We start from the raw sequence: 27,885 nt of genomic DNA, 5'->3' as shown, positions 1-27,885 counted from the left end.
GTTAAATTATTTTTCCCTCAGAAAAGTCTCCAAAGTCTGGAATCCTGGGACTTGTAAGCTTTCACAGTTTCTCCTCCAAGCACAGAGCGAGAGGGTCTGAATGCAGACTCCTGTGAGGCTAGTTGAGTGTGTAGCCTCCTTGTCCTATATATATATATATATATATATATACACACATGTGTGCATATATATATACATACGTGTGTGTGTGTGTGTGTGTGTGTGTGTGTGTATAAAAAAAAAATCCGAAGCCAGCCTATCTTTCCTTCTTCAGTCAGAGTCCTTTGAGCACGTGGAATTAACTGGTATTTTAAAAACCAGAGAGTGAATGTCTAAAGGAACTTTTACAGGAAACAAAGACGATAGTGTTCTCTTTCCCTTCCAGAGTCTATTCGGCCAAATGGTTTGTCCCGTTCAAGCTCTGAGGTGGAAACTTTTGGGGGCCCGGTCTTGTCGTCAGCCCGGAATCAAGGCGTCTCCGTGGGCCGTTTTGAAATACGCCCGAGATGCATAATGTGCAATAAGTCAACCCTGGACTTCCCAGAGGTAGCGAGGCCCAGCCAGTCCTGAAACACAACACAAACGACTTTCATTCCTCATGGCTCCTGAGTCCAGTACTGCCCTTGGCCTAGAGGGACGGGTTCAGATGCCTAAAGGAAAATGGTGACTCAAACGGAAAGAGGCCGCTGCAGATCTCTACCCACCGCTCTCCAACGCTTCATCCGTCACTGGTATCTCGTCTATCTCTTCCCAGGTTCTGCCCCTGGACCAGAACATCCTCCCTCTTCATACCCGACATGCAATTAACGCTCCCACACTTCAAAGCCTTACTGAAGGCACAGCTCCTCCATTAGGCCTTCTCTGGCTTCTAGGAAAGAGGTTGGAGCAGCTGTCTGGGCTGTAGGTAGGGCAGGGTGGAGGTCATCCCAATTTAGGGCTAGGCTTTCCCCTCTCCTAAGTCCCCACTACCCTGCTCTGTCCAAAGTAAGCAGCCAGGACAGTGCTGTACCCACAGCAGGAGTCTAATAAATGCTCTGGATTGGTTGGTGACTACCTTAGGCATTCCAGATTTCCATCAGTGGGCAGAAGGAATCCCCAGCTTCGTTTTCTCTTCATTTTCAACATCATAAACTCCTCTTCTATGATACCTGGGGAAGGGAGGAAAGACAGCAATATTCATGACCAATGGTTCCTCTAGTTCTCAAAATTCCTGAAGACTTCATCTTGCTCCTCTCAGGGACTGTAATCTCTACTGTTATCTCCGTTGGCAGATGGGGAAACGGAGGCACAGGAAGCAGATGAGAACTTCCCAGGAAGCATAATCCTTGTACCCCAGCCTGCATCTAGATTCCTACCTCCTCCTCCCAAAAACTACATCCCCAAAAGGAGAGGGCAGCTGAATTTGCAGGACATTAGCTTTGGGCATTGACTAGGAGACATAAATGGCCAAGGAAAGCAGGCTTTGAGCTCACCTCCTGGCACTGCCTTCCCCCCTCCCCTTCACTCATGTCCCCCCCACAAACAGAAAAACCAAATTTCTTCTTTTATCTCACACAGGGCAGGAACCCAGGACGCCAATCTGAATCACCCAACCTGAACTGGTGCTGGATGCCAAGGAGCGATGGTTATGAAGGAGGAATTTTCCTCCCAAGGCTCACTGGCAGATGCCAGTGAGAAGGCAACTTAAACAGACATATCCCCCCGAGGAGACACAGATGGCCCACCCCGTCACCGAATGCTACCTGGATCCGGCCCAGGAACTCACCGAAACATGAGCAGCCCGGCAATGATAAGGAGGCAGACCGAAGACAGCACCACGGCCACCACCGCCAGGGCCGTGGTGTGATCGTAGCCGTACAAACGATTTTCCACTGGCAGGATCAGCCCGTGGCACCTCTCCCCGTGGTATCCTTGTTGGCAACTGGTTTGAAAGCAGAACAGGTCACGTAAACGACTTTCCCACTGGCAAGAGAAAGGACCCCCACATCCCCCTCCCAGAGCCTGTTTCCGACCACCCCGCTGTGTCCAGCCAGCATAGCTCACACCAATCAGTCGATCAGTGGTATCTATTGAGCGCTTACTATATGCAGAGCACTGTTCTGAGAGCTTGGGAGAGGTCAATACCTCTAGGACCTCTGGGACCACAGAGAAGGAGTGTGGCTCAGTGGGAAAGAGCACGGGCTTTGGAGTCAGACGTCGTGGGTTCAAATCCCAGCTCCGCCAATTGTCAGCTGTGTGACTTTGGGCAAGTCACTTCACTTCTCTGTGCCTCAGTTACCTCGTCTGTAAAATGGGGATTAAGACTGTGAGCCCCCTGTGGGACAACCCGATCACCTCGTAAGCTCCCCAGCGCTTAGAACAGTGCTTTGCACATAGTAAGTGCTTAATAAATGCCATTATTATTATTAATACAATACAGTTGGTATTGCCCGCAGGGAGTTAACAGTCAAGAGAGGGGAGATGGACAGTAAAATAAGTTACAGATATGTACATAAGTGCAGTGGGGTGACTATCGAGTGCTTTATGATTCATTTAATCGTATTTGTTGAGTGCTTACTGTGTGCAGAGTACCATTGCTGAGTGCTTGGGAGAATGCAATATAACAATAAACTGACACATTCCCTGCCCACAGTGAAAGGGAAAGGACTGGGAAAGGGGGTTAAGGAAAAGGAGGGCTTAGTAAGGGAAGATCTCTTGAAGGAGATGGGATTTTAGTAGGGGTTTGAATATGGGGGTGGTGGTCGTCTGTCTTATATGAAGAGGGATGGGGTCTAGGCCATTCACATTGCACTCTGGGACCTTCTTGGGTCCTGGAGGTACTTAGTATGATGCCCAGTTGGCATTTAGTAAATGCCCAAGGTCGCACAGCAAGCCAGTGGCAGAGCTGGGATTAGAATCTGGGTCCCCTGACTCCCATCCCTGTGTCTTTCCATAAGGCCAAGCTCCTTCCAGAACAGAAAGAAGCACCAGGCAATATTTCAGAGGGGAAAATATTTCAGAGGACACCCCCATAACCCACTCCCCTGACCCCCGACAAGCAGGAAAAATCCTTCTTCAATCCCAACTCCTCAGGCTACTTTTAGGGCCAAGAGTTGCAGGGACTCCTACTTGCCAGCAGATCCGGGGAGGTGGAGGGAGGCAGAGAGACGGGAGAGAGCTTAGGAGTTTAAATAAACACCTTCAATGCTGACCCTGCAGTTTGCGTTGGATTTATTCCACGTGTGGTTGTGGTGCTCCCCAGGGCAGCTAATTATTGCGAAAACATTAGTAGTTTGTGAATGAACCCAAGAGAGGAACTCGCATTGTTCAGCCAATCCGAATCCCACCTGTTTCCCCTTACACCAGCCCCACTCAATCCCCTCCCTGGTTCCCCTATGCCTTCAGCTTCCATCCCCCAACACAACCTATTTATAGGTCCCTTACTCTGCCAGAAGTCATTTTTGCTTGAGCTTTCCTCATCTATTCCCGACTTCCCGTAGGGCAGATCAGAACTAAAGTACAGAAGAACCAGCTGTTCTTCTGTCGACAGGAGACCTTTGAACCCGGAGAGCTTTAACCCCCCTCCGGTTTCAACTGGTCACTCTCAGATCTGCCCAGTACAGAGCCTGTTGAGGAGCAGTCGTGGCCTAATGGAAAGAGCACGAGCCTGGGATTCGGAAGGGCTTTGGTTCTGATCCCAGCTCCGCCGCTTGCCTGCGGTGTGACCCCTGGCAAATCGCTTAACGTCTCTGTGTGACTCAGTTTCTACATCTGTAAAGTGTAAAATAGAAGTGTTAGATCTATCTTCCCTTCCCTGACTAGGCCCTCCTTTTCCCTGACCCCCTTTCCCTTTCCCAGTCCTTTCCCTTTCATTGTGGGCAGGGAATGTGTCAGTTTATTGTTGTATTGCACTCTCCCCTCATTGGGGAGGGGCTGAGTCTGTCCTGATTACCTCGTTTCTGTCTCAGTGCTTAGTACGGCACTTGGCACTCAGTAAGTGCTTAAATACCGCGATGATTATTATTGGAGCAAAATGACCATTATGAGGTATTCCTACTCAGTCCTCAGGGCCCTAGACTGCTAAGATAGCCCACACTGTCTTGATTAAAGACAACCAAGATAGGCAGGGTCTGAGTCTCACGGGACAAAACACTTAAAGAATATCAGATGGCAAGCAACCTCATCCCTAGATCAGCACCATTTTCCAGTCAGCCCAGAAATCTGCCCCCAACAGGGGCAACAGGACCCTTGGAAGAACTATGTGCTGGTTGTCCTCTTGGACACCCACCCTCATGATTAAGGATAGAACATCCAACACCCCTGACACTCCTCTCTCCATTCCTGAATCTTCTCACGAACGTCAAACACCCTTGAGACTCCCCCCGGGACCCAGTACAGCCCCTTCAACACCCCTGGTTCTCCTCCAGTGAGCCAGCACGGACACCCCTAACTTTCCATCCCCAACAATGGGGATGGGGGTCCATGAGGGCAGTTACGTTCTTTCAAGTGTCTGTCTGAGGCAGAGTCCTGGTCTGGATGGACCACGTGCAGAGCACTGTGCTAAGCACTTGGGAGCGTACGACGCAACAGAATTAGCAGGTAGATGGATTCACTCTTTGCTTCAGGCCCAATTTCTCCCGCCAGCGATAACCCTCAGGTAGTTTACTCACATGATAGAAATAAAACCAGCCTCAGAGCCATGAGATTCAGTTACATAAATCCCCCTTGCCTTGAGTCAAAAGGATAATAATGCAAACGGCTTAATATACACCAGCTCGAGTGTCCCGCCCCGCGCCAGCCCTCCTCTAAGCTCTGCACATTCCGGCGGCCACGTCATCCTCCAGGGCTGTCACTCTACCCCGGCCACGTTGTGTGGGGCTTCGAGAGTGCACTATCCCCTACACAACGTCCCCCAGCCTTGCGGTGGGTCCTTTCGGGCCAAACCCAGCAAACCTCAGCCACTGGGTTCATTCAGAAAGGACAGCAGAACCGGCCGCGTGAGGAGTCGGAAACAAAAGAAGCAGCTTGGCCTGGTGGCTAGAACACGGGAGCCACAAGGGCCTGGGTTCTAAATCCGGCTCCACTACTTTGCTGTGTGACCTTAGGCAAGTCACTTCACTTCTTTGGGCTTCCATTACTTCATCTGCAAAACGGGGATTAAGAGTGCCAGCCCCATGGGGGACAGGGACTGGGTCCAACCTGATTAACTTGAATCTACCCCGGGGCTTAGAACGGTGCACATAGTAAGCATTTAACAAGTTCTTAAAGCAAAACAAAGAAATGCACCCCTCAGTTTAAGCTCCCCTTAGTTCATCGTTCATCTTTGCTGTAGTCTCACGTCAGCAGCCTCCCCGCATGGGATCCTCTGAGCCCCAAAGGGCCAACCTCAGGATACTGACCCAGCACAAGTTTCCTGTGGCCGGCAACTGTGGGGATTTAGTTCCGGGCATCAGCTGGCCACACGCTCACCACAACCCTGACCCCACCCCCCCTCAGCAACCACATTCGTCCCTGGGGCAGAGAAGGTGACCGGGAGGACCAGAGCAACCTTTGGATCTATTCTCCGAGACCCCAGCACCCTACCTCACGCTATCCTGGGATCCAAGCGGTCTGTAAGCTCACTGTTGGGTAGGGACTGTCTCTATATGTTGCCAACTTGTACTTCCCAAGCGCTTAGTACGGTGCTCTGCACACAGTAAGCGCTCAATAAATACGATTGATGATGATGATGGTTGTAAATTCCTTGAGGGCAGAGAGCGTGCCTTACTACGAATTTACTTCTCTTCATATCCGTCTTTCCGCTCTCCTTTCTGAAAACTATTTCGTGTGTCCGTCTCTCCTGCTAGATAGTCAGTTCCTTGAGGGCAGGAACTTGTACTTCCCAAGTAAGCGCTCAATAAATACGATTGAATGAATATCTTCTAACCTTGCTGTTCTCTCCTTAAGCTCTTAGTCCAGTAGGCTCTCTAAGGGAGGCACGAAAAACTATTTCGTGTCCGTCTCTCCTGCTAGATAGTCAGTTCCTTGAGGGCAGGAACTTGTACTTCCCAAGTAAGCGCTCAATAAATACGATTGAATGAATGAATGAATATCTTCTAACCTTGCTGTTCTCTCCTTAAGCTCAGTCCGGTAGGCTCTCTAGGGAGTTCCCTCCCTAAGCACTTAATACTGACTGATCAGGCCAGTTCCTGCTATCAACTGGGTGCTAATGCAGCGTGGCTCAGCGGAAAGAGCCCGGGCTTTGGAGTCAGAGGTCATGGGTTCAAATCCCGCTCCGCCGATTGTCAGCTGTGTGACTTTGGGTACGTCACTTGACTTCTCTGGGCCCCGGTTCCCTCATCTATAAAATGAGGATTAAGACTGTGAATCCCCCGTGGGACAACCTGCTCACCTTGCAACCTCCCCAGCGCTTAGAACAGCGCTTTGCACATAGTAAGCGCTTAATAAATGCCATCATTATTATTATTATTAATGGGCAGGAGGCCCCAGAGGCCTTAAGGTCTCTGCTCTGAGCACGGCCTGGGGCCTCAGAGCTGAGGGAGGGGGAGGAAGAGGGGACAGAAGTGCTCCTATTTTCAAGCCCCCCCAGCTCCAACCCAGAGGGCCCACTGGGGAGGGAGTCAGCAGGATCTTAAGAGACTCCCACCCATCCAGCTCTCTGCATGAGCCCAGTTTAGCTGACAGGGGAGAGGCTGGAACAGATTCTTGGCCAGTGGCCCTCATTTCTGCTGCCTACACCCAAGCAAGGCCCGTTTTTTTTTTTTTAAGGTCTCTCTGCCTGGACTCGAGCCCCACAGAGGACAACAAAAGTTTTGGAACCCTCCCCACTGCTGCTGGTTCCTCTCCCCCCAGATCCAGCGCTTCGAACAGTGCTTTGCACATAGTAAGCGCTTCATAAATGCTATCGTTATTATTATCAACCCGTCAGTGGTATTTACTGAGTACCTGCTGGGCTTGGGAGAGGACCTGGGAGACTATGATTCAGAGTCGGTGGACTCTGTTGGAGAAGCAGTAAGACTCAGGGGATAAGAGTACAGGTCTGGGAATCAGAAGATCATGGGTTCTAATCCTGACTCTGTCACTTGTCTGCTGTGTGACCTTGGGAAGTCACTTCACTTCTCTGGGCCTCAGTACCTCATCTGTAAAATGGGAATTGAGAGCGTGAGCCCTGTGTGGGACAGGGATTGTGTCCAACCTAACTTGTATCCACCCCAGTGCTTAGAACAGTGCTTGGCATAAAGTAAGCGCTTAACAAGTACCATAATTATTATTATTAGACACGATCCCTGACTCCGAGGAGCAGTGTGGCTCACTGGAAAGAGCCCGGGCTTGGGAGTCAGAGGTCATGGGTTCTAATCCCGGCTCTGCCACTTGTCAGCTGTGTGACTTTGGGCAAGTCACTTCACTTCTCTAGGCCTCAGTTCCCTCATCTGTAAAATGGGGATTAAGACTGTGAGCCCCATGCGGGACAACCTGATCACCTTGTAACTTCCCCAGTGCTTAGAACAGTGCTTTGCACATAGTAAGCACTTAACAGATACCATCATTATTATTATTATTACAGTCTAGTGATGACTAGTGACATATATACCTGTATATATGTATACATATATATATGTATATATGTTTGTACATATTTATTACTCTATCTATTTATCTTACTTGTACATATCTATTCTATTTATTTTATTTTGTTAGTATGTTTGGTTTTGTTCTCTGTCTCCCCCTTCTAGACTGTGAGCCCGCTGTTGGGTAGGGACTGTCTCCATGTGTTGCCGACTTGTACTTCCCAAGCGCTTAGTCCAGTGCTCTGCACACGGTAAGCGCTCAATAAATACGATTGATTGATTGATTAGTGGCAAAGAGAGACCGGAGCTCACCAGTTCACCCAAATCAGGCAAGAGCGGGGGGAGAAGCGGGGAATAGTGAGAAAGCAGAATTTTCCAGATTGCTGCAGTCTCGGGAGATGGGTTCGGGGGCACCCGCAAATCATTCGTGCAGGGAGAGGTTTCATGTTTTTCCCCTGCCTCTGTCCCTCTCTCCAGACAGAGGCCGAGGGTGGGGGGAACTTCCTCCATTGACGCCCAGGGTGCCTCTTTCCCTTTCCCCCACCCCCAGACTTCATGGTCCCATGAAGGGAGACAGTTTTCTGCCTGATGCTGAAGAAATGCCAGCTCGCTTCGGGGACACTGGAGGCATTATTCCCGCCCCGCCACTCTGAGCAGTTTAGCATCGCGGTTTCTCTCTGTGGGGCTGCCAAGATCAGAGCTGCTCCAGACAGCGCCAGGAGGGAGTGCGGGGAGCGGGTGGGAGAAGAGGAGGAGGACGAGGCGGGCGAGGCCGGCTTGTGTCTAGCTGGGGTCGCCGGAGACTACCAGCTGGGCAGAGCGCCAGGGGAGAATCTAGACTAGTCCTCTAGACTGTCAGCTCCTTACGGACAGGGAACGGGTCTGCTCATTCTGTTGTCTTGTCCCCTCCCGAATGCTTAGTACGGTACTCTGCACATAGTAAGCGCTCAATAAATACCGCTGATTGACTGTCACTTCTCCCCTGATCCCCCCGGCTCCCCTCCCACCACAAGGCAGCTGGCCAAGGACCCCCTTGGCTTCAGTTCCCCAGCCAGGGTCCCCAGCTCAAACGGTGGAATGAGCCCAGGCCTGGGAATCGGGGGACCTGGGTTCTCGTCCCGGTTCTGCCACTTGCCTTCTGTGTGATCCTGGGTAAGTCACTTAATCTCTCTACGCCTCAGTTTCCTCCTCTGTAAAGTGGGTATTTAATATCTGCTCTCCCCCACTTACACTGTAAGCCGGCTTTCGGATAGGGACTGTTTCTGTTCTGCTTGTCATCATCATCAGTCATATTTATTGAGCGCTTACTGTGTGCAGAGCACTGTACTAAGCGCTTGGGAAGTACAAATTATCTTGTACAAATGTCTTGTATCTACCCTAGTGCTTAGCACAGGGCTTGGCCCTTAAGTTACCACAGTTATTCTGCTGTATGACCTCGGGCAAGTCACTTAACTTCTCCGTGCCTCATTTCCCTCATCTGCAAAGTCTGCGAACCTTAGGTGAGACAGGGACTGTTCCAACCCGATTTTCTTGTCTCAACCCCAGTGCCGCTGCTGGGTAGGGACCGTCTCTATATGTTGCCAACTTGTACTTCCCAAGCGCTTAGTACAGTGCTCTGCACACAGTAAGCGCTCAATAAATACGATTGAATGAATGAATGAATGCTTAGAAGAGTGCCTGGCACATAGTAAGCGCTTAACAAATGCCATCATTATTTATTATTATTATTCTAATCCTACAGTTGGTGCCGCCTGAATCCTGCTTTCTGCTGCCTGCAGTCCCGAGCTGTGGATGGGTGCTTGGTCCTTGAGCGGCCACAGTCACCCATCCCATCTCGTGCCTCTGGTTAAAAATGCCTTCATGAATGCTTGGAGAACCCCAGTATTGCCTTCGGCCTCTTACACGGAGAAGTAGTGATGGGAGGGGAGGGGAAATGGAAATGCAAACAGGTCCTTGGCCCCAGCTTCACTAGCCAAACCGTTCACTTCAGGACCATTATGAAACAATTACAAAAATGTAAGGACGTCACTAGACAACCCCCCCCACCAACCCCAACACAGGATGTTGCATCAAACTAGGGAGCCTATCCGGTCTCAAAATAACTTCCTCCTTCCCACTTCCGCCCTGCGGTGGAAGTTCACCAGGAGAAATCTCAAATTTAAGGAAGAGGGGTGACGAATTTCCCCTGAAATCGGGGGTGCTACCTACACGCAAGAGGGGGCTTTCAGCTCTTTGACGTATTTGCACTCGCCGTGGATGCAGAAGTCCTTGTATCTGCGCAGGCAGGGGTCTCTTTTCCTTCCCAGCCCTTGGTTTTTCTTCCTCCTCTTGCCATTTTCCGCCTTGCCCGGAGTGACCAGAGCTTGTGGCTTGGAAGAGAAAGCAACTGTAAGAGAGGAAAGAGAATGGGGGATGATCAGTTTTCAGAAAAGAGGAGGTGATACCACTGACCCCACACCCTCCCTCCACTTCATTCTTGCCATACAGAAGGCTAATCCCAGGTCGCTCCTCAAGAGATGGGGAGGCAGAAGTTATGTCAAACAGTAAAAAAAAAATTCAAATCCCACCTTTCTTCACTGGAAACTCAAAGGGGTGGCAAGTGAAAAGTGCAGAGGTCTGAGGATCAGGGTTCTAGTCACTGGCCCGTTGTGTGATTTGGGGCAAGTCACTTCACTTGTCCGGGGCCTCGGTTTTCTCACGGTGGAGATAGGGTACTCGCTCTCCTTACTTCTCAGACTTTGAGCCCCATACGGGGCTGAGACTCTGTCCAATCTGCCCAACAGTCTCTCCAGCTATCATCAATCGTATTTATTGAGCGCTTACTGTGTGCAGAGCACTGTACTACGCGCTTGGGAAGTACAAGTTGGCAACATATGGAGACAGTCCCTACCCAACAGTGGGCTCACAGTCTAAAGCTATATAGCGCACTCCTTATGGTCAAAGATCGGGTCTTCTGATGTTCCTCCCAAGGGCTCCACAGACAGTGGGTGCTCAATAAACGGTATTGATTGGTCTGATTAACTTTAGTGCTTAGCACATAGACACACACACACACACACACACCTTACAAGAGTAAATGGGGACTAGAAGAGGGTCACTAGGACAGGCACCACTGAGAATCGCCCTCCCCACCCACGGGCCTTACACATCCGGGCTGGCGGCAACTGCACCGGGGAAACTGAGCCAGCACGGCCCCCTCTCCCCTCCCGGGAATCCGGCACAGGCGTCAGTGCTATTTTGGCCCGTCGGCCTGGTTTTCCGGCGGAGTACGTGATGACCCACTTCCAGGGAGAAAGTATCAGTGATGAGCGGAGGAATGGGAGGAGGGAGCAACAAGGGGGGCGGAGGGGAATTCTTCCTCAAAAAGGAAAGGATCCAAGCCCCGAACCGCTGTAGGCCGGATGCTCCTTGGACTAACTACTCCTTGAGGACAGTGATCGCTGCTACTAACTATCGTGATCTCCCAATCACTGAGTGCAGCGCTCTGCACACAAGAGACGTGCAGGCTATTTGAGGGGCTGGATTGTGCTTACTAACTCTAATATGCTATCCTAAGCAATCAGTACAGTGCTCTGCATATTCTGCATCCCTCGAGAGTGCTCTTCCCCAGCGTTTAGCATGGAGCACTGTGCTCACTAGGCTCTCAATAAATACTGTTGATTGATTCTCTACTAGGAATGGGGGCTCCCCTCAGCCAGCGCTCCCAGAGACCAAGCAAGAAAGGTTGGGGGTGAGGCGGCTGTCGCTGGTAGGGATACTGCCTTATTAATTTCAAGGAAAATATTTTGCCACTTTCCCATCCTCTCCCTCCCAGTACCATTTTCCTGCTTCCCGATGTGCTCGGCGATTTTTCCGGCTTCTCCCCTACATGACGCTATTTTTAGGTCCCCGGCATTAGGAGGCACGACGTGTACAAGAGGCAGAGACGTGGAAAATGAAGGAAGTGTCAGGAGGGAGGGAGGGTGTTTGTAAGGATGGAGTGGCAGCGCTCCAGACTCCTGGAAGAGGTAGCAACAAATACACATGCACAGCTTGGCCCCAAAGACCTGGGAAGAGCAAATTATCTTCTCTGCTACCTCTCCTCCCTACCAAGGACCCCTCTAGGGCAGAAGAGAAGATGGCAGAGTAGGCATCATAAGTGTCACTGTGGACCCAGGTGTGAGGGGAGGAGAGAAATTTGGGGGATTCTTCTGGCCCTGTTCAGAGACCTGGAGGAGAGGCTGGGAGTCCAGTCCAGTCCAGAGAGCTGTTGGGGAGGAAAGGGAAGCTAGGAACGTGGAGACTCCAGTCCCCAAAACCCCCACAACTGGAAACTGGGGAGATGGGGTGGGCATTAGCATTCCTGGAAAAGCAGCTCGGCCTAGCGGAAAGAGAACCAGTGCTGAAAGTCAGAGGACCACCTGTCTCTGCCATTTGCCGGCTGTGTGACCTTGGACAAGTCACTTAACTCATCGGTGCCTCAGTTTCCTCCAACTGCGAGATAGGGAATCCGTACCTGTTCACCCTTCCTCAGACTGTAGACCCCATGTGGGACAGGGACTGAATCTGACCTGACTAACCTCCATCTGTCCCATGCTCAGTACAGTGCATGGTACGCAGTAAGCACTTAAAGCATTTACTCTTGTCATTTGCCCCCTGAGGAGCTGGTGCCAGGGGTCAGCACGGGGCAAGGCTCTCTGCCCCCAGGACCCTCAGCCGTACCCCCCTGCGGGCCGACCGAGAGGCACCTGGTGGGCGAGGAAGGGGGAGAACAGCAAAGCGGCCTCCGGAGCAGGGGTGCTAGGCCGGCCAAGGAAAACCGGGCTGGGATGGGAAAACTGGGCTGTGGAGCGGATCCAGAATCCCCACCCCAGGGGAGAGGGCAGCGTGACTCAAACCTGCGGAGGTATGAGGTGCAGCCAGCCCTGTGTGGGTGGGGAGGGAGTGAGTCACCCCGGAGCCAGGGAGAACCCCAGACGCCCAAGGGTGGGGAATGGGAAGAGGGAAGCGGCTATCGATCGGGGTTCAGAGACGGGGATACCGGGAGGGCTGGGGGCTGCAGATGACCGGCCGGGCCGGCTCTCGGTCCGTTTCCCAACCAGGGCCCTTGACGAATCCCTGTCCGGCCGCACCCTCGAGAGCCCTTATGGGGTCGGGGGATGGGAGAAGGGGAGAAGGGCAGGAGGGCGGGAGAACTGGCCTCTTCCATCCCTACCTGGGAGGGCAGAGCAGGGCAGAACAGGCCAGGGCCCGAAGCCCCGTGCCCCTCCACCCCCCTGGGGGCTTGGCTGTTCGCGGGTTGCCCCCTCGTGGTGGACCGAAGGCATTTCCCGGGCACTCTGGAGCTTCTTGGGGGTCCCCCGGGGGTCCCCCCTTATCCTCCCACCCGCCACTCCCTCGCCATCCTCTCAGCCCAAGACCCCTGCCCACCCCGGGCCAGTGCCGCGCATGGACTAGCGGCAACATCCCGGGCTTGGGAGTCACAGGTCTTGGGTTCTAATCCCGTCCCCGCCACCTGTCTGCTGCGTGACCTTGGACAAGTCACTTCACTGGGCCTCGGTTAGCTCATCTGCGGAAGGGGGACTGAGACTGTGAGCCCTAAGTGGGACAGGGACTGTGTCCACCCCCATTACCTTGTATCAACCCCAGTACTCTGGGTGGGGACTGCCTCTATAATGTTGCCGATTTGTGCTTCCCAAGCGCTTAGTACAGTGCTCTGCATACAGTAAGCGCTCAATAAATGCGACTGAATGAATGAACAGTGCTTGGCACATAGTAAGCGCGTAAAGACCATCATCATCATTATTATTATTAACTAGCAGGAACCAGGCTAGGCTCCATGGCCCACGTCCCCCAAGGAGGTCTGAGGGTGCAGAGGTCCGGAGCATCCGAGAGATCCGCCCCCCAAATTACCCCCGGCGGTGGGGGCATTATAATGATAATAATAACGGCACTTGTTAAGCGCTTACTACGTGCAAAACACTGTTCTAAGCACTGGGGAGGATACAGGATGATCAGGTTGTCCCACGTGGGGCTCACATTCTTCATCCCCATTTTACAGTGGAGGTCACGGAGGCTCAGAGAAGTGAAGCGACTTGCCCAACGTCACACAGCAGACATGTGGGAGATCACGGAGGCTCAGAGAAGTGAAGCGACTTGCCCAACGTCACACAGCAGACATGTGGGAGGGCCGGGATTAGAACCCACGACCTCTGCCTCACAAGGCCGGGCTCTTTCCCCTGAGACCGGCCGCTTCTGATCCTCCCCTTCCTCCGGGGGTGAGGGGGGCCGGAGCCGTGCACCTACCTCTGGGAAGGGCCGAGCCGTCCTCCGGCTGTCCGTGCTGTCCGGTCCGGTCGGTGGGGGCGGTGGGCAGTGCCCCCGACGCCGGGAGGTCCTCGCCCTCGACGGCCACCAGCCCCCAGCACACTGTGGGAATGGGGGGAAGGACAAGGGGACCCGTTAGCCCACCTCGGTGAAGGGGGAAGGGGACGACGACCACCACTACCACCCGCTCCCGGACGCTCAAAGGCCTTCCCGCGAAGGACGGAGCCCGCTGTTGGGTAGGGACCATCTCTAGATGTTGCCAACTTGGCCTTCCCAAGCGCTTAGTACAGTGCCCTGCACACGATTACATGAATGAGTGACTGAATGACGGGTGCGTGCCCGGCAGGGCCTGGGCGGGAAGTTAGGGCCAGGCACGTGCAGGAGGGCTGACCCCCTCCCTAGGCCACGGTCGCAGGCCTCCAAAGACCCCCACCCACCCGTCTTTTAATCAATCAATCAATCAGTCGTATTTATTGAGCGCTTACTGTGTGCGGAGCACTGTACTAAGCGCTTGGGAAGTCCAAGCCGTTAACACATAGAGCCAGTCCCTACCCAACAGCGGGCTCACAGGCTAGAAGGGGGAGACAGAGCCAACTGTTGGGTAGGGGCCGTCTCTATATGTTGCCAACCTGGACTTCCCAGGCGCTTAGTCCAGTGCCCTGCACACAGTAAGCGCTCAATAAATACGATTGATTGATTGGTCGGCGCTGGTCCTCGAGTAGTAATAGTAATATTCCCACTACTACTACTACTACTACTACTAACTGAGCATCTCACCTGCGGCCAGAAGGCAGTGAGCAGCAAACGAGGGAAGTCTCATGATCCCGGGCACGGGGGGTGGATAATCCAAGGAGCAGGAGGGGGAAGGGGCAGCCCCGATCCTGGGCACCAGAAGGGCGAGGGGCACCGAGCCGATCGATGCCCGTCCGTCTGTGCCAAGCCGGCGGCTCGTCCTTCGGCTCCCTGCCCTCCGGGTGCCGGGCACAGCGGGCACCGTCGACTCCCCACGGCCGGGCCCGGGCACCGTGCGAGGCTGAAAGCGGGAGCCGCCGCCGCTCGGCTCCCGTTTATAGCGGGAATGCCGGCCCCTCCCCTGCCCACGCCCCCATCCTCCCCTGGCCACCTCCCCCTTGGCCAAATCTCCGATTGCCAAAGAGCCTGCTGCTCCTCGCTCCCTGTGAGCTGGCATCTCGACTTCATTCATCCCCTCAATCGTACTTATTAAAGAATTATTATTATTATTATTATTATTATTATTATTATTATTAGGCTGTCAGCCTGCTGCTCCTCGGTCCCCGTCAGCTGGCATCCCGACTTCATTCATTCCCTCAATCGTACTTATTAAAGAATTTTATTATTATTATTATTATTATTATTATTATTATTATTATTATTATTAGGCTGTCAGCCTGCTGCTCCTCGGTCCCCGTGAGCTGGCATCCCGACTTCATTCATTCCCTCAATCGTACTTATTAAAGAATTATTATTATTATTATTAGGCTGTGAGCCTGCTGCTTACTTATTAAAGAATTATTATTATTATTTTATTAAATAATAATTATTATTATTATCAGGCTGTGAGCCTGCTGCTCCTCGGTCCCCGTGAGCTGGCATCCCGACTCCATTCATTCCCTCAATCGTACTTATTAAATTATTATTATTATTATTATTATTATTATTATTATTATTATTATTAGACTGTGAGCCTGCTGCTCCTCGGTCCCCGTGAGCTGGCATCCCGACTCCATTCATTCCCTCAATCGTACTTATTAAATTATTATTATTATTATTATTATTATTATTATTATTATTGGACTGTGAACCTGCTGCTCCTCGGTCCCCGTGAGCTGGCATCCCGACTCCATTCATTCCCTCAATCGTACTTATTAAATTATTATTATTATTATCAATATTATTATTATTATTGGACTGTGAACCTGCTGCTCCTCGGTCCCCTTGAGCTGGCATCCCGACTTCATTCATTCCCTCAGTCATACTTATTAAATAATAATAATAATTATTATTAGACTGTGAGCCTGCTGCTCCTCGGTCCCCATGAGCTGGCATCCCGACTCCATTCATTCCCTCAATCGTACTTATTAAATTATTATTATTATTATTGTTATTATTATTATTATTATTATTATTATTAGACTGTGAGCCTGCTGCTCCTCGGTCCCCGTGAGCTGGCATCCCGACTTCATTCATCCCCTCAATCGTACTTATTAAATAATAATTATTATTATTATTAGACTGTGAGCCTGCTGCTCCTCAGTCCCCGTGAGCTGGCATCCCGACTTCATTCATTCCCTCAATCGTACTTATTGAATAATAATAATTATTATTATTAGACTGTGAGCCTGCTGCTCCTCGGTCCCCATGAGCTGGCATCCCGACTTCATTCATTCCCTCAATCGTACTTATTAAATAATTATTATTATTATTATTAGACTGTGAGCCCGTTGGTGGGTAGGGACCGTCTCTATATGTTGCCAACTTGGACTTCCCAAGCTCAATAAATACGATTGAATGAATGAATGAATGAATGAATCAATCAATCGTATTTATTGAGCACTTACTGTGTGCAGAGCACTGGACTAAGCGCTTGGGAAGTCCACGTTGGCAACATATAGAGACAGTCCCTACCCAACAGTGGGCTCACAGTCTAAAAGGGGGAGACGGAGAACAAAACCAAACATACTAACAAAATAAAATAAATAGAATAGATATGTACAAGTAAAATAAATAAATAAATAAATAAATAGAGTAATAAATCTGTACAAACACATATACATGTAGACAGGTGCTGTGGGGAAGGGAAGGAGGTAAGATGGGGGATGGAGAGGGGGACGAGGGGGAGAGGAAGGAAGGAAGGAATAATAATGCTGCTGCTGATGGCACTTGTTAAGCGCTCACTATGTGCCATGCACTGTTCTAAGCCCTGGGGTAGATACAGGGTGATCAGGTTGTCCCACGTGGGCCTGACACTTTTAATCCCCATTTTACAGATGAGGTCACTGAGGCACAGAGACGTTAAGTGACTCGCCCAAGGACACACAGCAGACGAGTGGCGGAGGCGAGATTAGAACCCACGTCCTCTGATTCCCAAGTCTGTGCTCTTATAATAATAATCATAATGGTATTTGTTAAGCGCTTTCTATGTGCCAAGCACTGTTCTCAGCGCTGGGTTTGATACAAGGTCATCGAGTTGTCCCAAGTGGGGCTCACAGTCCTCATCCCCATTTTACAGATGAGGGAACTGAGGCACAGAGAAGTGACGTGACTTGCCCAAAGCCACACAGCTAAGTGACGGAGCCGGGATTTGAACCCATGACCTCTGACTCCAAAGCCCAGGTTCTTTCCACAGAGCCACGCTGCTTCTTTATTGAGAGCTTACTATGTGCAGAGCACTGTACTAAGCGCTTGGGAAAGTACAACATAGCAATCAAAGGAGACAATCCCTGTCCACAACGGACTGGCAGTCTAGAGGCGGGGAGACGGACGTCAATGCAAGTAAACAGGCATCCAGACATCAATACAAATAGAGTTTAATATAAATAAATAAAATGAAAGATATATTCGTAAGTGCTGTGGCGCGGGGAGAGGGGAGAAGAGCAAAGGAAGCGAGTCAGGGAGATGCGGAAGGGAGTGGAAGATGAAGGATAAAAATCCAAATTATTGGGGTAAGTCTGGCCCTTGTCTGATCCCTGCTTTCTGGTCCCTAGTAGTTAATTGTATTTATTGAACGCTGCTTACTGTGTGCAGAGCACTGTATTAAGCACTTGGGAGAGTGCAATAGAACAATATAACAGACACATTCCCCTCCCACAGCAAGCTTACGGTCTAGCGCGGGAGACGGACATTAATAGAAATAAATAAAATTACGGATAAGCACATAAGTGCCGCGGGGACTGCAAGCTCCTTGAGGGCAGGGATTGCGTGGACCACCTCTATTGTACTCTCCGAAGCGCTTAGTACAGGGTTCTTCACAGAGTTGACTGCAAGCTCTTTGAGGACGGGGATTGTGTCCACTAACTCTGCGGTGCACTCCCAAGCACTCAGTATGTTGCTCTGCTCACAGTAGATATTCAATAAAGATTGATTGATTACTTCTTCCTGAGCCCACTGTTGGGTAGGGACTGTTTCTATATGTTGCCAACTTATACTTCCCAAGCGCTTAGTACAGTGCTCTGCACACAGAAAGCGCTCAATAAATACGATTGATTGATTGATTCTTCCTCCTGTGTGATCTAGGTCCCATCCAGGTGACTGCCCCCACCCGGAGTCCCGCTTTGGGGGGAAACTGAGGCAACTATAGCGTGGACAGCCCCCTCGGCCCCACATCCTATCACTTATAGGATGAAGCAGCGTGGCTCAGTGGAAAGAGCACGGGCTTGGGAGCCAGAGGTCATGGGTTCTAATCCTGCCACCGCCACTTGTCAGCTGGGTGACTTTGGGCAAGTCACTTCACTTCTCTGGGCCTCAGTTCCCTCATCTGTAAAATGGGGATTAAGACTGTGAGCCCCACGTGGGACAACCTGATCACCTTGTATCCCCTCCCCAGTGCTTGGAACAGTGCTTTGCACATAGTAAGCGCTTAACAAATGTCATCATCATTATTATTATTATTATTACTTATCCCACCCCGCCTTGATTACTGTACCAGCCTCCTTGCTGACCTCCCTGCCTCCTGTCTCTTCCCACTCCAGTCCGCACTTCACTCTGCCGAGTGGAAAATTTTTCTTCAGAAATGTTCAGGCCATGTTTCCCCTCTCTTCAAGAACCTCCAGTGGTTGCTCAGCCACCTCCACATTCATTCAGTCATATTTATTGAGCGCTTACTGTGTGCAGAGCACTGTACTAAGCGCTTGGGAAGTACAAGTTGGCAACATATAGAGACGGTTCCTACCCAACAATGGGGTCACAGTCAGTCCGCGTCAAACAGAAACTCCTCACCATTTGCTTTAAAGCACTCAATCACCTAGCCCCTCCGACCTCAACTCCCTATTCTCCTACTACGACCCAGCGGGCATACTTCACCCCTCTAATGCCAATCTTCTCACTGTATCTCCATCTCATCCGTCTCACCACCGACCTCTCACCCTCCCTCTGTCCTGGAACATTCTCCTTCCTCATATCCCACAATTATCCTCCCCGCCTTCCAAGCCTTACTGAAGGCCCATCTCTTCCAAGAGGCCTTCCCTAACTAAGCACCCCCTTTCCTCATCTCCCGCTCCCTACTGAGTCACCTTGACTCGTCTCCCCCTCTAGAACATAAGCTCATTGTGGGCAGGGAATGGGGTTTGTTCACTGCTATATCATACTCTCCCTCGTGCTTAGTACAGTGCTCCCCACCCATCATCATCATCAGTCGTATTTATTGAGCGCTTACTGTGTGCAGAGCACTGGACTAAGCGCTTGGGAAGTACAAATTGGCAACATCTAGAGACAATCCCTACCCAACAGTGGGCTCACAGTCTAAAAGGGGGAGACAGAGAACAAAACCAAACATACTAACAAAATAAAAGAAATAGAATAGATATGTACCAGTAAAATAAATAAATAAATAGAGTAATAAATATGTACAAACATATATACAGGTGCTGTGGGGAAGGGAAGGAGGTAAGATGGGCACCCAGAAAGTGCTCAGTAAATACGACTGGCGGACTGAGATCCCACTTCTCCGTGTCACCCCTGGGTGAGGGCCATCACCCGGGAGGCTCCACTTCCCGACCAGCTATCGACTCACCGTGACCTGGAATCCGACACACACCTCAGGCGTGCCGAGACTTGACTCCCCCTTCTCCGCCAAGGCCGCTTCCGCCTCCTCAGCTCCCCATCAGCACGGCCCGGATGCAACAATTCCGGATTTTCCTCGGCCCAGCTCCCGCTCTGCAGGCCGGGCCGTGGAGACACGACTCGGAGGTGTGGCCGTCCCCACCAGCGATCCCTTTCTCATGAGTCACGGCGTTCCCGTGAGGCAACTGAGGCCAGCGGGAGTCCCTGACATCCCCGGGATGCCGTCAGTCCTGGATACCAGGATGGGAGACTCATTCCTGATTCCCAGGGATCTGGTGCTGCAATCCATGAGTAACATTCAGAACGATAAACACCCAGATGCTTTGAATTCGTAGTGCTGTTATTTCCCCAAAGCGCTTTCACACCAATTATCTCTTTTTATCCCCATCACATCCCTTTGAGGTAGGGAGAGGCAAGGGAAGAATGGCCCTATTTTAGGGATGAAGAAACCTAGGCGCAGAGAGGTTAAGTGCCTTGCCTGAGGTCACAAGGCAGGCAGGGGACTAAACTGGAATCTCCTGTCTCCCAGGCCCGAACGCTTTCCACTGTACCACACTGCCTCATTTCCTCCCTGATGAGGCCTGCCATGTTCCAATGGAAAATTCCCTGGAGTGTAAGGTCCTTCAAGGCAGGGATTCTGTCTACTAAATCTACTGTACTTTCCCAACGCTTAATACAGTGATCTGCACAGAGTAATAATATTTTTGGTACTTAAACTCTTGGTATATGCCAAGTGCTCTACTAACCACTGGGGTAGATACAAGATAATCAGGTTGGACACGGTCCCTGCCCCTTATGAGGCTTTGCAAGTCTATGCAAGAGGGAACGGGATTTAATCCCCATTTTGCAGGTGAGGAAACTGAGGTACAGAGAAGTTAGCTGACTTGCCCAAGGTCACACAGCGGACAAGTGGATAAGAGACCATTACAACAATAACAGAAGAACTGTTAGAAAGGTTGTGGATCATGGCAGAGGACAGGATGTACTGGAGAAAGTATATCCATGGAGTTGCTATGAATTGGAAACGTCTCGACGGCACTTAATAATAATAATAATGAATGGGAAGCTCTTCAAGGGCAGGAATCACATCTTTTATTTCCCGCAGTCCCACCAGGCGCCTCACAGTACAGTGCTGTGCTCATAGCATGCATCTAGTTCAGAGCTCTGAACACGGTAATAATAATAATAATAATAATACTGATGGCATTTATTAAGCACTTACTATATGCAAAGCACTGTTCTAACCACTGGAGAGGTTACAAGGTGATGAGGTTGTCCCACAGGAGGCTCACAGTCTTAATCCCCAGGGGCCTTAAGCATGTGGGCGTGGGTCCGGGGGCCTGGGCAGAGCCAGAGAGATGACCCTGCAGGAGGGAAGATTGAGGCCCAGGGTGAGGATGTTCACAGGCCCTGAGGTCAGCACCGAACATTCAGGAGCAGAGGGCTGGGAATGGCAGAACAATGTCCAGCAGACAGGAGGCCTCCGAGACCTGCCTGCCATTGTTCATTTGATTGTATTTATTGAACGCTTACTGTTCCTGCCCTAGGTTATTTCAACCCAGTTGCGGGGATGGGGGAGGGACTTTCCTGCTGCCCTTCCACACTGTGGATTCAGGCCTGGGGCTCTGGGGCCTTCTCCATGTGGACCTTTCTTCTCTCCTAACCACTGATAAATTGGAGAGAGGGTGGGAGGGTGAGGGATGGGCGCTTATATCCCCAGGCAGGGCTGAGAGGGAGCTGCCCAGTTGCTCCTCACCCTCGGCTTCAAGGCTGTCCATCACCTCGCCCCCTCCTACCTCACCTCCCTTCTCTCCTTCTACAGCCCACCCCGCATCCTCTGCTCCTCTGCCGCTAATCTCCTCACCGTTAGGCCTCGTTCTCGCCTGTCCCGCCATCGACCCCCGGCCCACGTCATCCCCCGGGCCTGGAATGCCCTCCCTCTGCCCATCCGCCAAGCTAGCTCTCTTCCGCCCTTCAAGGCCCTACTGAGAGCTCACCTCCTCCAGGAGGCCTTCCCAGACTGAGCCCCTTCCTTCCTCTCCCCCTCGTCCCCCTCTCCATCCTCCCCATCTTACCTCCTTCCCTTTCCCACAGCACCTGTATATATGTATATATGTTTGTACATATTTATTACTCTCTATATTTATTTATTTTACCTGTACATATCTATTCTATTTATTTTATTTTGTTAGTATGTTTGGTTTTATTCTCCGTCTCCCCCTTTTAGACTGTGAGCCCGCTGTTGGGTAGGGACCGTCTCTATATGTTGCCAACTTGTACTTCCCAAGTGCTTAGTACAGTGCTCTGCACAAAGTAATTGCTCAATAAATACGATTGATTGATTGATTGATTGATTCTCTGACAGGAGGGGGAGAAGAAGGAGGAGGAGGAGGAGGAAGAGGAGGAAGAGGAGGAGGAGGAGGAGGCAGGTGGGCCCAGGCCAGAGCGAAGTAGGGCGGGGATCTGGCGCCCTCCCGTGGCCTTGGGGAGAAACGAGCGCTGCTACTCCCAGTTTCTAATTTCCCTCCTTCCTACTGTTCCCAGTTGATTAGCCTGTGGACTCTGTTCCCCCGGGAAGCGGCGGGGCTGCAAACAGCAGGTTCCAGAAGATTTTGGTTAGCTCTATGGGAAAGCCGTCCGGGCTGGGTCATTCCTCAAAAATCTCCAGTGGCTACCAATCAACCTAGGCATCAGGCAGAAACTCCTCACCCTGGGCTTCAAGACTGTCCATCCCCTGGCCCCCTCCTACCTCACCTCCCTTCTGTCCTTCTCCAGCCCAGCCCGCACCCTCCGCTCCTCTGCCGCTAATCTCCTCACCGGGCCTCATTCTCGCCTGTCCCGCCGTCAACCCACATCATCCCCCTGGCCTGGAATGGCCTCCCTCTGCCCATCCGCCAAGCTCGCTCTCTTCCTCCCTTCAAGGCCCTACTGAGAGCTCACCTCCTCCAGGAGGCCTTCCCACACTCAGCCCCCTCCCCATCCCCTCCGCCTTACCTCCTTCCCTTCCCCACAGCACCTGTATATATGTATATATGTTTGTACATATTTATTACTCTATTTTATTTGTACGTATTTATTCTATTTATTTTATTTTGTTAATATGTTTGGTTTTGTTGTCTGTCTCCTCCTTCTAGACTGTGATCCCGCTGTTGGGTAGGGACCGTCTCTATATGTTACCGACTTGTACTTCCCAAGCGCTTAGTACAGTGCTCTGCACACAGTAAGCACTCAATAAATACGATCAAATGAATGAATTCATCCCCCCTGCCTTACCTCCTTCCCTTCCCCACAGCACCTGTATATATGTATATATGTTTGTATGCATTTATTACTCTATTTATTTTATTTGTACATATTTATTCTATTTATTTTATTTTGTTAATATGTCTTGTTTTGTTGTCTGTCTCCCCCTTCTAGACTGTGAGCCCACTGTTGGGTAGGGGCCGTCTCTGTATGTTACCAACTTGTACTTCCCAAGCGCTTAGTACAGTGCTCTGCACACAGTAAGCACTCAATAAATACAATTGAATGAATAAATTCATCCCCCCCGCCTTACCTCCTTCCCTTCCCCACAGCACCTGTATATATGTATATATGTTTGTACGTATTTATTACTCTATTTATTTATTTATTTTACTTGTACATATCTACTCTATTTTATTTTGTTAATAAATTTTGTTTTGTTCTCTGTCTCCCACTTCTAGACTGTGAGCCCACTGTTGGGTAGGGACCAACTCTATATGTTGCCAACTTGTACTTCCCAAGCGCTTAGTACAGTGCTCCTTTTAGACTGTGAGCCCACTGTTGGGTAGGGACTGTCTCTATATGTTGCCAGCTTGTACTTCCCAAGCTCTTAGTACAGTGCTCTGCACACAGTAAGCGCTCAATAAATACGATTGATGATGATGATGCTCTGCACACAGTAAGTGCTCAATAAATACAATTGATTGATTGATTAGTACAGTGCTCTGCACACAGTAAGTGCTCAATAAATACGATTGATTGATTGATTGAATGAATTAAAGGGAGAATCAGAGGTGGAGAGGGGAGAGTCAGGGGTGCTGGATCAGGAGGAGAGTCAGGGATGGAGAGGGGAGAGTCAGGGATGATCCGTGCTGCATCCCTGGGAGAATCAGGGTTGGACTTCCCAAGCGCTTAGTCCAGTGCTCTGCACACAGTAAGCGCTCAATAAATACGATTGATGATGATGATGATGAGAGGGGACAGTCAGGGATGTGGGGTGGACATTTGAGCAGCTGGGCAGGTGGGCAGGCCCAGGCCCTAGGGATCATCATCATCATCATCATCATCATCATCAATCGTATTTATTGAGCGCTTACTGTGTGCAGAGCACTGGACTAAGCGCTTGGGAAGTACAAGTTGGCAACATATAGAGACAGTCCCTACCCAACAGTGGGCTCATGATATGAGGAGGGGAATCCAGAAGCAGTCTGGGGAGTGAGGAGGAGTTGGGGGGGTGTGAGGGGCACATGGGGGGTCCTGAAATGTGATGTAGTCTATGAGGAGGGCGCCGGCGGATGGGGAGAGCCACGGGGCACCGGAGTGAGACTTGAAGGGTGCAAATCTGTCCCGGATTCTCCATCATCCCCTGTCCATCTTCACACAAACCTGCATAGCTGCACATTCATTCATTCATTCATTCATTCAATCGTATTCATTGAGCGCTTACTGTGTGCAGAGCACTGGACTAAGCGCTTGGGAAGTCCAAGTGGGCAACGTCTAGAGACGGTCCCTACCCAACAGCGGGCTCACAGTCTAGAAGGGGGAGGCAGACAACAAAACAAGACATAGTAACCAAATACAATAAACAGAATAAGTAGGTACAAGTAAAATAAACAAGTAGAGCAATAAATACGCACAGACATATATACATATACACAGGTGCCGCGGGGAGGGGAAGGAGGTAAGGCGGAGGGGGGGAGGAGGGGGAGAGGAAGGAGGGAGCTCAGTCTGGGAAGGCCTCCTGGAGGAGGTGAAACAAATGCCATTATTCGCCCGGCCCACGTCCTCATGCCCTCCCTCCAAACATTCGCCAAGCTAGCCCTCCTCCTCCCCCCAAAGCCCCACCGAGAGCTCACCTCCCCCAGGAGGCCCTCCCACACTGAGCCCCCCCCCCTCCCCTTCCCCTCCCCATCCCCCCTGCCCCACCTCCCTCCCCTCCCCACAGCACCTGCACATATGTAGATATGTTTGTACGTAGTCACTACTCTATTTAATTTGTACACATTTATTCTATTGATTTTATTTTGTTAAGATTCATTCATTCATTCACACCCAGGTGCAGCCACGCGCCAGGCGGTTCTGAGGGAGGCCTTCCCAGACTGAGCCCCTTCCTTCCTCTCCCCCTCGTCCCCCTCTCCATCCCCCCCATCTTGCCTCCTTCTCTTCCCCACAGCACCTGTATATGTGTATATATGTTTGTACATATTTTTTACTCTATTTATTTATTTACTTATTTTATTTGTACATATCTATTCTATTTATTTTATTTTGTTAGTATGTTTGGTTTTGTTCTCTGTCTCCCCCTTTGGACTGTGAGCCCACTGTTGGGTAGGGACTGTCTCTGTATGTTGCCAATTTGTACTTTCCAAGCGCTTAGTACAGTGCCCTGCACATAGTAAGCACTCAATAAATACGATTGATGATGAGGGAGACAAACCTCCCACCTCCCTAACCCTTCCTTCATGCTACTCTCCAGTTTTCCAGGGTCCCAGCCTGAAGCCCCCATCCCATCCACGGGAAGGCTCTGGGGGTTTTGGGGGGCAGGAGTTTGCTCCCCTGCTTCCCGAAATGTGACTCACACTGTGTCGGCCCTTCCTGGGGTGTGTTGATGATTCCCCAAACAGAGAACTCTGTTTGGGTGTTTGCACTGGAAACAGGAGGGCAGTGCCAGGGTGAAGCCAGAGGCCGGAGGAATTCGGGGAAGGGGAAGGGCTGGAAGGGGACAGCGAAAGGGGATTTTCTCCCCCGCCGCCATGGAAACAGGACTTCCCAGGCTCAGTCACTCGGACCTCATCCCTCTCTAATAATAATGATAATTGTGGCATTTGTTAAGCGCTTATTCTGCGCCACGCACTGTAGTATCCTGGTATCAAAAAAAATTGAAGCATCCTTCCCTTTTGTAGCAAACTGGTCTGCCTTCTGCTATTTCCCTTTTAGACTGTGAGCCCACTGTTGGGTAGGGACTGTCTCTATATGTCGCCAACTTGCACTTCCCAAGCGCTTAGTACAGTGCTCGGCACACAGTAAGCGCTCAATAAATACGATTGATTGATTGATAGTAAACGCTGGGGTGGATACAAGCAAATCGGGTTGGACACAGTCCCTGTCATTCATTCATTCAATCGTATTTATTGAGCGCTTACTGTGTGTAGAGCACTGGACTAAGTGCTTAGTCCCACACGAGGCTCACGGTCTCACTTCCCATTTTACAGATGAGGTGACTGAGACACAGAGAAGTAAAGTGACTTGCCAAAGGTCACACCACAGACGGGGTGGTGGAGCGGGGATTAGAACCCATGACCTCAGAGAAGCAGCGTGGCCCAATGGAAAGAGCCCGGGCTTGGGAGTCAGAGGTCATGGGTTCAAATCCCAGCTCCGCCAATTGTCAGCTGTGTGACCTTAGGCAAGTCACTTGACTTCTCTGTGCCTCCGTTCCCTCATCTGCAAAATGGGGATGAAGACTGTGAGCCCCCCGTGGGACAACCTGATCACCTTGTATACTCCTCAGTGCTTAGAACAGTGCTTTGCACATCGTAAGTGCTTAACAAATGCCATAATTATTCAACTTGTACTTCCCAAGGGCTTAGTACAGTGCTCTGCACACAGTGAGCGCTCAATAAATACGATTGATTGATTGATTCTGATTCCCAGGCCCATGCTTTATCCAATACACCATGCTGCTTCTCTAGAGCTCATGTCTACCCGCTCCGTTGCACCGTACTCTCCTAAGCTTACTACAGCGTTCTGCCCACAGTAAGAGCTCAATAAATATCCTTCCTCTCCCCCTTCCTTCCTCTCCCCCTCGTCCCCCTCTCCATCCCCCCATCTTACCTCCCTCCCTTCCCCACAGCACCTGTATATATGTATATGTTTGTACATATTTTTTTACTCTATTCATTTACTTATTTATTTAATTTATTTCTACATATCTATTCTATTTTATTTTGTTAGTATGTTTGGTTTTGTTCTCTGTCTCCCCCTTTTAGACTGTGAGCCCACTGTTGGGTAGGGACTGTCTCTATATGTTGCCAATTTGTACTTCCCAAGCGCTTAGTACAGTGCTCTGCACATAGTAAGCGCTCAATAAATACGATTGATGATGATGATGATTGATTGGTTGATCGATCAGTCCTCCAGAGTCCGTGCAATAGCAGAAAGTCTCCCACTGCCTCTTTCCCCACCTTGCCCCTGTCCTACCAGGACCTGGGTTGTGACCGAGTGAGGGTCCTCAGAAACAGAAGGGATCATCATCATCATCATCATCATCATCAATCGTATTTATTGAGCGCTTACTGTGTGCAGAGCACTGTACTAAGCGCTTGGGAAGTACAAGTTGGCAACAGATAGAGACAGTCCCTACGCAACAGTGGGCTCACAGTCTAAAAGATGTCCTCGCAGCTTCAGTATCCAGGGGCTCGGGAGGGAGGGGGGATCCAACTGGCTGGGGGTGGGCGGCGGGCAGGGAGGCGGACAACACCGAGGTTTTGGAGACGGCCCCATTCTGAGTTTGAATCCTGGAGGGTGATGAAGTTTGGCAACAAGAGCAGTAGTAGTAGTAATGATAATAATCACAGTAACAACGCTATTTGTTACTTTGTACTGGAGTAGCTACAATACAATCAGATCGGACACAGTTCCTGTCCCACGTGAGACTCACAGTCTAAGGGGGAAGCGGTACTGAACTCCCATTTTACAGATGAGGAAACTGAGGCCCAGAGAACGGGTTTGACCGAGGTCTCCCAGCAGGTAAGTGGCAAAATCGTCCGTGCCTCCGATCCCCCGTGAAAGCCCCATAGCTCCTATCGTGGTGGGGGTGGAGGGAGGGGTGACAGCCGGAAAGCAGCGTGGTTCATTCATTTGTTCATTCAATTGTATTTATTGAGCGCTTACTGTGTGCAGTGCACTGTACTAAGCGCTTGGGAAGTACAAGTTGGCAGCATATAGAGACGGTCCCTACCCAACAGCGGGCTCGTTCAGTGGAAAGAGCCCG

The 27,885-nt window shown here is 50.7% G+C and overlaps 1 protein-coding gene across 1 annotated transcript; it reads right to left on the bottom strand.

Moving 5' to 3' along the window:
• Positions 1–194: 194 nt before the first annotated feature.
• Positions 195–15,042, bottom strand: HBEGF (heparin binding EGF like growth factor). The gene is made up of 6 exons (XM_038771477.1): positions 14,631–15,042; positions 13,833–13,955; positions 9,756–9,933; positions 1,766–1,921; positions 1,055–1,148; positions 195–566 (listed from the first exon to the last, which is right to left on the bottom strand). The coding sequence occupies exons 1-5, from the start codon at positions 15,040–15,042 to the stop codon at positions 1,076–1,078; spliced, it is 942 nt and encodes a 313-aa protein (XP_038627405.1). The 3' UTR covers positions 195–566; positions 1,055–1,075.
• Between the last annotated feature and the right edge of the window lie 12,843 nt (positions 15,043–27,885).

This window comes from Tachyglossus aculeatus, chromosome X2 (assembly GCF_015852505.1).
Source record: "Tachyglossus aculeatus isolate mTacAcu1 chromosome X2, mTacAcu1.pri, whole genome shotgun sequence".
Taxonomy (NCBI): domain Eukaryota; kingdom Metazoa; phylum Chordata; class Mammalia; order Monotremata; family Tachyglossidae; genus Tachyglossus; species Tachyglossus aculeatus.
Note: the sequence above shows the minus strand (reverse complement) of the source record. Positions and strands in the feature narration are given on the sequence as shown.